The sequence below is a fragment of the Lissotriton vulgaris genome, chromosome 11 (genome assembly GCF_964263255.1).
Source record: "Lissotriton vulgaris chromosome 11, aLisVul1.2, whole genome shotgun sequence".
Classification (NCBI taxonomy): Eukaryota; Metazoa; Chordata; class Amphibia; order Caudata; family Salamandridae; genus Lissotriton; species Lissotriton vulgaris.
The window spans coordinates 608,341,047-608,356,675 of record NC_141699.1 but is presented as its reverse complement, the minus strand read 5'-3'; the positions used below and the strand labels follow the sequence as shown (position 1 = coordinate 608,356,675).

General features: G+C 42.7%; 1 protein-coding gene across 2 annotated transcripts in view; it reads right to left on the bottom strand.

Moving 5' to 3' along the window:
* The window catches only part of PLS1 (plastin 1), a 637,640-nt gene that overhangs the window by 60,748 nt on the left and 561,263 nt on the right, over positions 1–15,629 (bottom strand). For both annotated transcript variants that reach the window (XM_086943716.1, XM_086943715.1), the window contains exon 10: positions 12,664–12,856. In XM_086943716.1, the coding sequence (XP_086799842.1) occupies positions 12,664–12,856 (193 nt within the window). The remainder of the gene's footprint in view (positions 1–12,663; positions 12,857–15,629) is intronic.

The following is a 15,629-nucleotide window of genomic DNA, read 5'->3' as shown; positions in this document are numbered from 1 at the left end:
AAGGTAACAGGTGGTATGTGCAACAGCAGAACATGACAACCCTGAAATGCTCCTCTACGTAAACAAAGGAGTGATGTCATCTATATAATAAACATCACCCATGTTGCCATGTTAGAGTACTCGTCAGGCTGTTATTATTGATTCTACCCTAAGAAAGCTGTTGCCAAACGAACAATAATAAACATAATTTTGCGCAGTAAACCTTAGCTTTCGTGCCGAATGTTCAAGGCTCTGATAATATGCCTACGAATATGTGTAAATGTGAGCAAAGTTATTTCATGGAACATTATCCATACAGGTAATCAAGCAAAAGTATGTCAAATGTCAACGTTCAAGAAGGATGTCAATTTTAAATGTGAGCATGTCAAATGGTGGTGTTCCTGATCGGGCCTAATGCGACCACATGTTTTCTTTCTTGTTTGGATTTCATTGCTAGAAAATGTAATGTTTTGATAGACTGCACAAGTTTCCCATGACAAAGTTCTCACTGTGCAGAAATTAATCGTTCATATTGAAAGTGCTGCAATATGAACTGATATAAATAACATGAATTTAAGATTAGGAGAATGCAGGATTTTGAAACCTCATAAAATTAAAAATTGCACAGTTTGTGAATAACCAATTAGACGACCCACGGTCTGATGGCAGTGTGGTTGAAAACACCATTCAGCATCTAGGTAAGCGTTGTGCATAATATTTGAGGGCCTTTGACCGTCCAGCCCATCTACTGCTATGCCAAGAGAAATAAGGTCAATATGTATACTTCTAACAAAAAACAATCCAAATATAGGGAACCGCTTCTTTATTGATGTTCAGTTCTACCACGAAATGTACAATAAATGGAAATTATTGTATTCCACCTCTGATTACATTATTGTGTCCAAAGTACCGTACTGTTCCAATGAAGGTGAATACGCACAAAAATGGCAGTGTACAATCACTAGCACAGCAGTTGATGGACATTGTTGGTTTGTGAAGAATCTTAAAAACACACACAGAATTATATAGCCAGCAATTTGCACTTGGCTCCACGACCTCTAGACCACAATCTCATCTTATTGCTACATTGACCTTTCAATAACTCTTCTGCATTTTCAATCATTAAGGTTTCTGTTATCCTTGATTATTTTTTTAATAACATAAGAGGATAGATAGTGGGTTGCAGACATGAACACCAAGGCCCAGCTTTGCTAAGGGCTTGCATTGCCTTTGAGTCACACACAGTAACGCTAGTCAACACAAACTCTTCAGTTAGAATTACTTACCCACGCAAAGCAACCTGGGCGGTCCCTCGCATTCACCTGTGGATTATGGCGCATTCACAGATTTACTAGGAATAGTAAAAGTGAATCTGGAAATGCATCAAAATGGTACTCCTGCCCAACAGAGGCGTAACAAAAATAAATATGTATATTTCTCCTCGGAATTTCCTCTTTCTACGTGTGCTGCATTCTGTAGAACACATAGAGAGACGAAAAGGCGTCTGAGGATTGTTTTTTTGCAGGAAGTTGCCCCTTCCTGCACAAAAAACATCCTGTCTGTAACGCAGGAACCCTTGCACCATAGTGCAGGGTTACCTGCATTGACGCTAGGCAGGCCTCAGTGCACCCGCGAAGGGAGAGAGCAGGAATGTGTCTCATCTTCGTAGATATGGCGCCTTCCTGCTCGCTCCCTGTCATGCACTGCAGCAAGTTGTCTTGCTGCATTGCACTGCGTGACATTTTAGTAAATCTGGACCCAAGTTTGTTGGTTCATATTGCACTGCCAGATACTTCAGGAGAAATAGCTAAGCATCACTCATTTCCACAAATGTATCTGTTACAGGTTTTTAGTGGAAGACCAATGACTGTCACGTAGCCAAAGTGCCAGCATATAAGCCCCTTCATCACTAAAGAGCAGTTCATAGCTGACTAAATGCACTCCTTCCAGTCTAATTTAACTTTCTTGGATTTTCCAGAATCTGGCCAATCACAAGGCAGTACCAGAGGGGAAGGCAACAAAATAATGTTACTAATTGATTCCCAGTTCTAGAAGAAGCCCATCTTGTACATGTCAATGGCAATGGCACTGGCACAAAAGTTATTAATTTCTGTACACGAAAAGACTCCTAATGGGCGCACTCCACATTTTATGATCACCGTAAAATTCAGGAAACTGTTGGAAAATTTCAAAAACAACTTCATAAGGATCTGTGGCATGCACGGTACAAAGCACTTCAGGCAAGAAGGTATGAGAAAAGGCATGAGAGAACAGAATAACACACCACATCTACTATGTTGATAAAATCATGCACATACTATTCATTTTAATTGCTAAAAATGAAGCCAGTTTTGTACTTTTATTAGCACATTGGAATGTTGGGAGCTCCATTGAAAACAATGGAGTACTAAGGGCATCTAATGTCTGGTAGAAGCCTACGCTCCAACATTCCAGTGTTGCCGGGTCACAGCTCTTGCTGTGAGCAAAGGCCTCATCGAGCCCGGGATCAGTGAGGCCTTTATGTTATTTTTTAGGACATTCTGCACTCTACTGGTGGAATATTCTAGTACCCTTATCGCCCTCCATAGCTGGGCTATACCGGCATTAAAGTTCCGCTCACTTGTTAAAGGCCCTCACCTTCAGCTCGGGCCTTTAATGCTGTAGAGGTCCTTTAATGGCCGGTATAGCCCAATACGGCAGGCTATCTATACTACTATAATAAAGTAAGAACTTTCAGGCTTTGAGGCGGGTAAACTCGGGAACCGCTGCACCAATCTACACACCCGATACACCGTTGAAATTGTCAGGGTGTGTAGATGGTTATAGGCTATATAAATGTCAAAATAAAACGTTATTTACAATATTTATATTTTTTTTAAAAGTAGTCCCCCCCAAAGTAGCGCCGGCCGCGACGTGCGTGCTCACGTCACCACGGTGAGGAGAGGCGTCCGAGGAGCGGCGAACATGGCGTGGGGGAGGAGCGGTGACGTGAGGCCAGCGGCGGTGGGAGCAGCGGAGAGGCGGACATGGCGCGGGGGAGGAGCGGAGGCAGACAGGCGGTGAGGAGCAGGGAGGCGAGGAGCGGTAAACTGAGGATCGGCGGATCAGGTAAGCCTCCGGGGACAATGTCGGGGCAGGCGGGTGTCGGGCCGCGGTGAGGAGCAGAGAGGCGAGGAGCGGCCGCTCAGGTAAGCCTCCAGGGACAATGTCGGGGCAGGCGGGTGTCGGGCCAGGCGGGGGACGGGGATCGGCTGAGGAAAGTTCACAAGATGCACAGATACTCCTGCTTTTTCCCACCACGAAGACAGGTGAACGCACCTTACACTGGGGCAGCCGGGGGTCGGGGCAGCCGGGGGACGGGGCGGGCAGGGGCACGGGCTGCTGGGCAATGTCGGGGCAGGCGGGGGTAGGGGAAGCCTGAATGCTCCCGGACAAGGTCGGGACGGGCTGCTAGTAAGTCTATATTAGAACACTGAAATGTTTAAAGCTCCATTGAAGACAATGAAGTAGCTTAAGGCATATAATGGCTGGTATAAGCCCAGGGCTCCAAAATTCCAATGTTTGTCTTCATGCTTCTCCTTTTTTAATTTTGAACATGCTACTCTTAGTAGGTGGAATGTTCTAATAGCCTTATAGGCATTCTGCTTCGAGCCCTACAGGTTGTTAAAGGACCTCTCCCTTATAACAGGCCGTCGCCTGCAGCTCAGCTTAGAACTCTGTTTCAGGGCCTGTAGCATCATTGAAGCCCTCAGCACCGGCCTATAATGCTATATTCATTGTTTGAACATAGACTTACCATTTTCAACAAACAGTGCATGCTAAGGTCTTAAACATGGCAATCTCACATTTTGAAATGAAAAATTCAGATGCAATTTTAGACATTTTGAGGTTGATGGCAGAAAGCCAACATATTAAAGTACAGCCATTCTTATAAGACATATGGGTATCAAGACTAGTGTGGAAAAAAGTTTTGCATAAATGGAATTTATAAAGCATGAGTCTAGCCACAGTGTAGTAAGGCGTTCTATATATGTGGGGCTTAAAATGGGAGTGCAAGAGGCTAGCATGGTATAAAAAGACCAGTCCAAGTGTAGCTCCACATAACAGACTCCTGTCATGTTTTACATATCTGTGCCTAATACTGAACCCCGAAAGCGAGGAGCTTGTTTTTGAACTCTTATTAAACAGCAAGGAGTGCTACTATTAGGTAAAAAAATGACTATGTATCAGGTGAATAACCTGTAGAAGAACCTACATTTACAATGTCATTCCTTCATTTATCTTTGGTGAAACAAATAAAGAACATTGATAGTAATCTAAACGTTTCGAGAAGAAGACTTGAAATAAAGGTAATCATTCAGGTGGAAAGCTTAACCCTCTTTCTGTTCAGCAAAGTAGGGGGCCAGAGATCTGCAAACTCCTATGAAATTGTGGCATGGCACTATTGAGTAGGCGGAAGAAAGCACTTGTAACTAACTTTTCTAAGATGATATAACTGTCAGAGAAAGTAGAACAAATATTTATTTATTTATATAAGGCAGCATTCATCCCATCCGGATATCGCTGCACTGAGGTAGCGGACAATGGTGGGTGGGGCCAGTACTGATTCCATAAGTGACATCAATCTTTAGGGAATGGGTGTATTTTGACTTTCTTCCTGAATGTGGGGTAATCCTTGATCAGCCGTAGTTCTACTGAAAGTGCAGTGCTGCAGATATGAAAAAGTATGTCCACCTGCCCTGGTCTTTTTGATCCTTTTAGTCTCGGCTAGCGCCTGCTGATGTGACCTAAGGCTTCTGGAAGGAATGTAGAATTGGATTTCATTCTGAAGAATCTTAGGGCCAGTGTGATGGAGTGCCTTGTGTGTATGCCCTAAGAGCGTAAATCGTGCTCTTTGACGCATGGGCAGCCACTGAAGTTGCTTCAGGCAGTCGCTTGCTGAGCTGTATCTGCTATTGTTGCACACCAGTTTGGCCACAGCGTTTTGCACTACCTGCAGGCGTTTAAAGAGGTAGTCTGGCATGCCAATGAAAAGAGCATTTCCATAGTCCAGCCTGCTAACAAGCAGGGCCTGTGTGACTGTCCTCCTGCTTTCCAGGGGGATCCAGGGAAAGAGTCTTTTTAGAAGCTTCAGCGTGGCAAAGCTTTTTCCACATAGTGTTGGAATATGATCCTGCATAGATAATTTGTTGTCAATGAGAACACCAACATTTTTTGCATACTGCTTGGGCGCTGGGCCTTTCCTAGTGAGTGTGGCCACCAAGATGGATCTCAGATGTGATTGGCTCCACCGAGGAGCAGGATTTGGGATTTATCTGCATTGAGCTTTAAACAGTGGTCCGATTACAGCTTGCAATTTCAGTGAGACAATTATTGAGTTTGGTCCTGGTGTCTTTGTGCCCGTCTCCAATAGCTATTGTTAGTTGCGTGTCTTCTCATATGAGCAAATGCCGAAGCCCCACTTCATACCAATTTTTGCTAGGGACGAGACATAGGCATTAAATAGAGTGGGGCTAAGGGATGCTCCCTGCGGGACACCACAGCTTAAGATTTTTGGACTTGATGAGAAGGCACCCAATTGCACGGTTTGAGTTCTGTTGCTCAAGAATGAGCTGAGACATTGAAGGGCTTTTTGTGCGCATCCCTTTTTCGTGCAGATTTTCTAGTAGGAGATGGTGGGAGACTGTGTCGAACGCCACCAACAGGTCCAACAGGATCAGGGCAACTTCCTTACCCTGGTCCAGTAATGCTCATACGTTATCTAGGACGGCCAGGAGAGTTGCTTCTGCACTGGTGGTGGCCCTGAAGCCCGTTTGGGAGGGGTCCAGAAGGTCATTGGTTCTCAGATAATTGGACAACTGTCTGTTGACCAGCTTCTTCATTACTTCGGAGAGATAGGGGAGTTGGCCTATAGTTAACTGGATTGGTCACATCTGAGCCTGCTGTCTTCAACAAGGGGGTCACTATGGCCTGTTTCCAAATCTCCGGGAAAACTGATGTCTCCAGAGATTTGTTAAATAGCTGTGTGATAAATGGGCTAAGGGTGGGTATGAAATTGCGCAAAGATAAAATGTGGACTGAGGTCAAGGGGGGATCCCAATTTAACTTCCCCCATAGCCCTGGCGAATATGAAAGGTTCACAGTTTTAAATGAAGGCTTAATCTGGTGTGTGACAACATTTAAGACTATGTTTACGTTTTTGGGTGGTGAACTATGATTGAGGGTATTCAAATGATTTTAAAAGTCTCACCTCAAGAGAAAATAAAGTGCAAGAAAAATAGCTAAGTCAGGAGTTCTTCTGAAAACTATGGGATCAACACAATTTTAAAGGGGAATGTACTCGAGCGTTGTTTGAGCTGACGAAAACAGAAATATCTTCTTTAGAGATACCATGTAGAGAACCAGATGCAGACACAGTGACCAGCTCCGGCTACAAATGTAACCAACATACAGAAGACCAGAGGTCATGAAACGGAACATAAGGAATTAAGGATTAACATCAAAACTAGAACAACATGAACTTTATGACATTTGGTACCAATGATGTATTAAACTTGAACATACCTTCCATGAAGGGGATAATACATTGGATCAATGTAATCAAGCAACCATTTCTCCTATTCTTGACAGCATTACATCTCAGACAATTTCCTCAGTGGAAAATGGTCATAGAAATGTTTGTCAATACTCACAAACTAGTATGTTTATGGGTTTTCCCAGACTCTCAAGGACATTCCCTACCTCCTGATATATAGTATAACATTTCAGGAAAACTGTTGGGGGACTCAGGCTCTTCAACAATTTAAACACTTTTTGTTTTGCAACGAGACAATAGAGGGCATTATAACTTACCCATTCTCCATCTTTTTTGACCAACTCAGTGTTATGAATCACAAGCGTGGTGGCACACTTGTAAGAAAGGTAATTTGCACTTGTATCTTAAACTTACACTCCTAAATGGCATTGTGAACTGCCTCAGGCAACAGATTAAGAAAGCAATGTTGAAGTTTTGTCGTTGTGGATTGGTTTCATGTTCCTACATAAAGCATTCTTGAAGTTTTGTCATTGTGGATTGGTTTCATGTTCGTACATATCGCCAGAGGCATTATGCATTTAGTCTTCATAATTCGCATATTTACTCACAAAAATGTAATTCAATCATTCACACAGAAACAGAAAAGTAAAACATGAAAAAATAGGTCAAAAGTGTTCTAAACACAGTCCAGTTTAATGCCACAGCAGATGATCTTTATGCCACATTTGGAAGTATCATTTTTATAAGAGTAAGAAGGGATTCCTTGCACTATTTAATCTGTTAGATTTTGCCATAAAACAGCACCGCATTCTGCAATACCAGATTGAATCAGAGATGTATAGTTTTAGTATAGATGCTGTTGCGGTTAATTGGCATAAAACATGGGACAAAGATGATCCTTTGTGTACAGTGTAGAGTCAAAACAAACTGTGCAGTAATCACAGCACATATCATTCCACACAAGAATACTGTACCTAATCTAGGAGGGGTCAAATCTGTGTCAGATAAGGCAAAAGAGGAGAGCACACCAACATCAATTTCATGACCAATGCCCTCAGTTTGGCTTCATATATTTGTTATGCCACAGTATATACGTTAGGTCCAACACACAATGAGACTTATTCCCTAAAGGAAGTGCACAAACATGACCTGAATTAGCCAAAATGTCCAAATATAGAGTTTCAGAAATTCATATATTAATGCATATCAGAAGGCCTGTGACCTCAAATGAAGCAGTTTGTGGTGGGCCTGGAATGTTATGATGGTAGCGATCAAACATCTGAACCCTAACCAAGCCAGGATGATGTTTTCACACTTGTGCAGAATACGTGAAAAGAAGTGGTGGTTTAAAATAAAAATAAATACATTTTAATGTCTGATTTGGTGAACTGTAAGGTTTGATTGGGTGAACTTTCTGGCCTATGGCATAACATGAAAAGATTGCAAGTGTCAAGTATTTGTAACAGTTATGGAAGCATTCAACGCAAATTTGGCAGCAACACCTCTTGATTTGTCTTTATACTAGGTGACCACTTCATTAGTAATGGTACCAAACAGATGTTTACCACTGCCATGATGTCTTAATTTGAAGAGATTGATTTGAATTCTGTCTGGTCTCTCAAGACTAAATCAGATATGACTTTATAGTTTTTGTAAGTTTCTTAGACCTCACAAAATGTAAGTGTATGACTTTAGTTGAGTGAAAAATAAACTACTATGGTGCTGGCTAAACTATTATAATGTATGTATGCTTGTAAAAGATGTATCTGCAAGGTGTACAACTGGTGGTAAACAGCTCCAATGTTCAGTACAAGTTTGAGGCACTCTGACCATAGCTCTCCAGATCAGTTTCAATGCTCAAGCGAACATGCACTGTTCACAGAGCACTGACTACCTCGAAACCCACCTACTTGATAAATACGCCTATTCTATTAAATAGAATTGGCAAAGAGCAAAGCAGTTTTACTGTCAACACACAGATTTACAACTATCTGTAGCTGGCAGGAATCCATGTTTTCAAGATATAAAGTTAAGTACAACCTCACTTTTGCATTCATAGCTGTGCACATAGTAAATGGACATGCCTTTGAAATAATCTCAAGAGTATTAATACTGCTGTGTGTTTTAACTGCTTAATTTTACGCAACCAGCAGGCAAATCTACAGTGAAAGACATAGTCTAGCATGCTGGCACAACACTGTGGAACTGCAGGATTCATTTCTGAGAAAGCTAAAAAACATAACCGGTCCCACCACATTGATTTGGGGCGCCAATTCAGACATGTTGTCAATACCTACTCACAGACTAGCATTTAAAGATTAAAGGTAATGTGATATAAATCCTAGTACAGTTCAATTACAATATTAAACAGCACACGAATTCTGCCATCTGTTGTGGGCATGGCGCAAGGCTAGAATTGAACCAGGTTCTACTGCACTGAACCTCTGTTTATTTTGTGTAGGCTTAATTTACAGTATAAAATGGTAGACGTATACGTAATGGCATATAATGAGTAAGGGATTTACGGTCCTTCTGCCACTATGAAAACCGAACCATCAGATAGGTATAGAACTGAAGGCAATGTAGGTGGCAGAGAGATAAGGGAATATAGACAATGTGTCGCGTTTTTAATGCCAACTAACATTTCCACACCAGCTCTGCAGCGACTAATTAAACAATAGTGCAGTTGGAGATGGTGAAATGTTTGAGTAGAGGGGGAGGGCAGCAAAGGTACGGGGAGGTAACTCCACATAAAAACAATACAAAATGGCAATTGCTAGGGGTAAACACCGGTGTCGAGAGAGTGTTGGTGTTTGCTCCTCGGTGAAATGTCCACAAATAAGAGTAGACAAAAAACACATTTTTGAGAAGAGGGAGGAGTTCCAAGTTAAAAAGTATATCAGAGCTAGCATAGTCTTTGTAACAAATGTCCCCCAAAATCCAGCTCCCGCCCGCAGAGCAAGCCTTTTGTAAAAGGATCACATGGAGAAACATATCAGAAGTTATTGACCATGCTTTTAATAGCCCACCAAACATATAAGGGTGGCAGTGTTGGGTCTTTATGATGCATCTGCTCATAAAGTTTTGATTTTCTTGATCATGTGATCAACAAAACCAATCCCTTCTAAGTGATACTGGATCCATTTGCTATTCAATGAAGTGAAGCACTATAATGCCATACATGTTCTTCACACCGTAAGGTTTATATGAAAAGGTCTGCATAGCAGAATGCCAATTTTTTTCTACAAAAACACTGCTTACTCCAGATTTCAGAACAATAAACTTTGGACATACACTGAAAGCATTAGACAGCTAGAGAAATAACCTTGCATGCAGTCCAAGGTTTAACTCCCTCGTTTTATGTCAATGCATATTCAAAACTTGATCTTTTCATTATTTTGTTATCATACATTTTTACCGTATTTTATTTATGGTTGAAATTAATTAATTTGTCATGACACCAATTAAGCAAGAGAAAAGCTAAAGCAAAAAATTATGATCATGATCAAAGATACGTGTACTATAAAAAATGGTGAAAGAATTGGTAGGAGAGGTCAAAATATTAGCACAGAGCAGTTGGGCGAGCATGTAATACTCCAGCTTTTCTGACAGTTGGTAAAAATCGAAAAAAGTTCAAATTGAACTACATTTCCTAAAGTCACTGTCAAAATATTGAAGATATTAATGCAAATAGTTTTTAGAACAATCATCTGTGCTGGCAATCCTTTGTAAATTGAATGCGGACCTTACGAGTGAAATTAAATATCATTTTGGAAATCTATGTTAAAATGTACATTTTGCCCTTTATTCCATTACTTTACTTTGGAAATCTGGTTTTGTGGCATCTGCAGTGGCATTGGTCTGATTACGCTGAGCCACTTTGTGCTAAGTATAAAAGGATATGTATAAATTCTAGTTGCCATATCTGTTACTCCGGTAAGGCAGCTGCCTCTATGCACAGTTGCACATGGTGAAGTGGATGTTAAATCTTTCCAGATGTGGAAAGCAGGAGTGAAGTATATATTTTTACCATCTATTTCTAAACCATGGCTTTTAATTGTAGATTACATACTTATCCAAGCCGCCCTTCTGAGGGACTTGTGCCAGATGTCTAAAATGCCATGAAAGGTTAAACCTACAATTTTTAATCGGAACACATTTGTAGTTTTTAGGTTTCAGAATATGAAATATGAGCTCAATAAAGTGCATTTCAAAGAACATGCTCATTTTACTATGTGCAATACAAAACAACTGATTACATATGGCAGAATAGGGAACTGCTGGAGCTTGCAGAGGGGAACATCTGAGTTTAAATAATTTCCACAAGCCCCTCCCAATTCAGAAAAATGATCTAGGAAACGTATATCCTTGTATCCTGTGCATTAAACTAAGTTAGCCATGGATGAACTTGAAGGTCTGGCGACAACACTACCCTGCTCAGCCTTTAAGGCACCATTTTTGTAGTTTGGGTGCATACAACCCTTAGATGGCTTTGTAGCCACAAAACTTCAACATGGGACAGGAACTGAAGAACACTTCTGCAAAACTGGAAGTGTGACATCTGGAAATTTGAATAGGATCCTGCTAAGGCTAAAAAAACAGTGATTAACTTGTTTAGACTGTGAATTACTCTTTTTCACATTTCGATCACAGAATCTGCCTTAAACGAAGAGGGGAAAAAATCTTTAATTCATGTGGCACTGAGGTTATTTTGGCTGGATGATTACCTATGTATTAGCCCATGTTATCTCCAACAACTTTGTTTTGAATATCTGCTCCAGCAATTTGCTCCAGGACTAGTTTTGCCACTCTCTTACTTACCCACAAGAATAAGGAAGTGAAGGATCTACTGGAGAAGCTTGCTTGCCACTGCTGAGGTTCCTACCTTAGGCTGGAGTGTGTAGAAAAAGTCTGAAGGCATAGGAAATGGTTGTCTGCCAGGAAGCATTCCAATGCGCCAGTTAAAACTGGACATTCTTTTGTGAGAAGGGAAACAACTTATGGGACCTCTTTCGCAAGTAGACTTTGTTTCGCCATGAGAAGAAAATTAAATTGAGTTTGCCTTTGTCTGTGTATATCAGGTAAACTGTTGTTCTGTAAGTTAATCCAATAGTATAACCTCTGGGCCTCTCCTTATTGCTGATCCTGTGATTTACTCAATTGTTGTAAGTCTCTCTGTCCAAAACTTGTTGCACTCTGGAACTTGACCACAGTATCTGAGTCTGTGCCCTATGCATACCACATCTCCACCAGCATTCTCCGACTCTGGTTGTGTCTATTTCGTGTAGTATGCCTGGCGTGTAGGATCGTCAACATAGTATTTTGAATCCTTTTTCTCTACAATTCGCAAAAAACACACACAATTGTTTGCCCACATCAGAATGTAATTCTATCGCTCATCATCTAGTTGTGCCCAGCTCCTTTCTTCATTATTTTTTAACCCTATATCAAAATTCCTTCATTTTGTGACAGTTGTCCCATTTTTTTAAATGTGTAACTAACTTACTTAGGACTTTTACATTTTTTATTTCTTAACCCCTTAAGTGCTGCGCACGTTCACCGGCCGATGGCACCACTACCTCCGTAGTGCTGCCGTCGGCCGTTGAACGTTCGAACTGCACCTGCGCAATGGAACGTCCAGGACTGGAGCTGGACGTTCAATAGCAGTTATGAGGCTAGGTGTACTGTTGATTCTAAAGTCATTTTCTCTGTAGAAGGCATTGCTGCCTGAGCCAGGCTATCAAAGTTAAGCCATAGATTTCTCACAGGATCTAGTTTGCCTTTGTGGGTCACACCTTTGGATCTTGTGAGAATTTGGTTACAGCTCTCATCAAGACTGCAGCCTCTCGTCGCCAAAGTTTAACATTCCCAATCCCTATGTCCATTTGCAATATTAACTCAATTTCTGATGTACTTCAACATAATTTGATATTCTTTATCAAGGAGCAAAGCAAATCCAATGTAAATGCAAGAAACTCACTGACAATCAAATATTAAGAAAATGAAAGTAAAGTGGTGTTACTCGTTTAAATGGATTTTCAAACATGTTTAACTTGCAATGGGTTATTATATGAGCTACAACTAAACCAGACGCTGCTCAACATTTTCTATATTAGTTAATGGTCATATACAAGATCCATGCAACTCACCTTCCAGTAAATTGGAATAGTCAGAGCTGTTGGGCTTGTTTAGGGCAGGGTACATGTTAAACAAGTTCGCCACAAAAGCTGTGTTGAGTTTAGTGTTCCCAGCAACCACATCACCCGGAGTAACAAACTGTCGGCAGCCCATCCTGTCTGCTTGTTGAAGCATCAGCTCGGCCCTTCTCAGATCGTTTTGCTCCTAACAAGACAAACGGCAATTCACAAATTTAAGATAAACTTTACAAGTTTTAAAGCATGATTATTGGAGTTATGAGTCACTCTTCTACAGTCCACAGAGGACAACATAAAGCCACAATAGTGTTGAGATATTTTGATTATACAAGTCCTTGCTATTGGAAAGAAAACATTCAACACAAAGGGCCCCATTACAAGTTTCCCTTTATCTCCGCAGAAAGATATTGGGTCAAAATTAACAATACCCTGCAGAATCTCCCTGTGAGATAATGGGGATTCCAAGTTATTTCCCCCAGAATGGGGATTAACTTGCAGACCCGTAATACTGGGTTTAGTTCCACACGTTTTCCCCCTTCCAGGGGAAATAAAAGGCCCAATCTGCAAACATTTACCACATGCTTGCAGCAGGTGGTAACATTTTTGGGGGCATTTTCTTTTTCCTGTGGGAGGGTGGGGTGGGGTGGGGGCGAAAGTAGCAGGGGACCACGGGTGGAACAATTCCTTTTTTAGGTCTTGCATAGGCAGCGCATGCGCTGCCTTTCAAGACATGCTGTACCTACTGTATGGGCTTTCAGTACGCCCATCTGTTTCAATTTGTTCCTTCATGTGCATTTTGAAATTCCTTTGTTTTCGTTGATGAATAGTTTGCATTTGTTCCTTTTTTTGCTGTTTTGATCACGCCCTGCAGACTGGCCCTGTTACATGGATCACTTCACTATCGGCCATATAAGTTAGTTTCAGTGAACTACTTTTTTCTTTTGCCTGTGCTTGTTTTGGCTTTCTGAACTCACTGACAGTGCAACACCATTGCAGCACCACCTCAGCATCAGCGCAGCACTAATCAGTGTCACTCAGCACCACCGCAGCACCACCTCAGCAGCACCTGAGCACCATCATAACACCAGCTCAGCATCTCTCCGCCCCAGCACAGCACCACCTCTGCCCCAGCACAGCACTACCTCAGCACCAGCATAGCACCACCTGAGCACCACCTCAGTACCAGGACAGCACCACCTCTGTACCAGTGCAGCACTACCTTAGTATCACCACCTCAACATCAGCACAGCATCATTCAGCAACACCTGAGCACCAGCGCATCTCCTCAGAATCACTCAACACCAGCATAGCACCACCTCTGCATCAGTGCACCACCACCAGTGCAGCACTACTCAGCACCAGCGCAGCACCACCTCAGCAGCAACTCAGCACCAATACAGCACCACTTCCGCATTAGTGCAGCACAATCTCAGCACCAGTGCAGCCCCACCTCAGCCGCAACTCAGCATCACCTGAGCACCAGCGCAGCACTATCACCTCAGCATGACTCGGCACCATCACAGCATCACTCAGCACCAGCACAGCATCACTCAGCACCAGCACAGCATCCCTCAGCACCAGCACAGAATCACTCAGCAACCACTCAGCATCAGCGCAACATCTCCTTGCCATCACCACATCAACATCACTGCATCACCACCAGTGCAGCACCAAATCAGGTCCAGTACAGCCCCACAAAACATCAGTGCAGCACCACCTCAGCACCGGCACAGCACCACCTCAGCAGCAACTCACCACCAATGCAGTACCACTTCTACATTAGCGCAGCACCACCTCAGCACCACTGCAGCGTCACCTCAGTGCATCACCAACTCACCACCAGAGCACCGGCACAGCACCACCTGAACACCACCAAAACTTCACTCAGCACCATCTCAGCATCACTCAGCACCACCTGAGTATCACTAAGCACCACCTGAGCACCACCTCCGTACAAGCACACCACCTCAGCGCCACCTCAGTAGCACTCAGCAGCACCATCTCAGCATCAGCACAGCTCCATCTCCTCATCAGTGCACCACCACCAGTGCAGCACCAACTCAGCATCAGAGCAGCACCAGCTAAGCACCACTGCAGCATCACCTCAAAACTAGCACAGCACTAACTCAGAACCACCTGACCACCAGCACAGCATCACTCAGCACCACCTCAGCAGCACTCATCAATACCTGAGCACCACCTCCGTACACTTCAGCCCCACCTCAGTATCACTCTGCACCACTTCAGCACCAGTGGAGCGCCAACAGTGCAGCCCCGTCACAGCATCAGAGCAGCACCATCACAGCACCTATGCAGAATCAGCACAGCACCACCTCAGCATCAGCATCATCTCATCATCAGCATAGCACCATCTCCTCATCAGTGCACCACCACCAGTGCACCACCAACTCAGCAGCAGTGCAGCACTACCTAAGCACCTGTGCAGCACCACCTCCTTCTGTGCTCAGAATTTGACATCTGTTGATTCTCCCCTTGTGTCTGTCCACTGCACGTGTTGTAATTGAGGTAATATTTCCCAACCTCCACCCTCCCGTTCTTTATGCCCGACATAACAAAAAAATCTATAAAAAAACAAGCATTAGAACAGGCACAAAGAAGTTGCCAGCATTGCAAGGACAAAAAAACTAGAAGACATTTTTATGTTAATTCATTTTTTTTAACAGGGTCTTCAGTTGCACATAATGTCTTCTCGGTTATATATAAAGTAACACAAATGCTTATAACACTTTTTTATTATAACTTTTCAACATGCCGCACAGCAGTCACAATGCTCTACAACATAGCTTAAAGACATTAGCAAAACCAATAGCTCTGGCAAAACACTTATAATGTCCCAAAGGCAAGACCTATTGACTATGTCAATGCTTGTTTACTTCAGCTGGGTGAGCTTATTCTGCCCCACCTGCCCGAAGCGTAAGGGAGTGGGTTGGCAGAAGCCT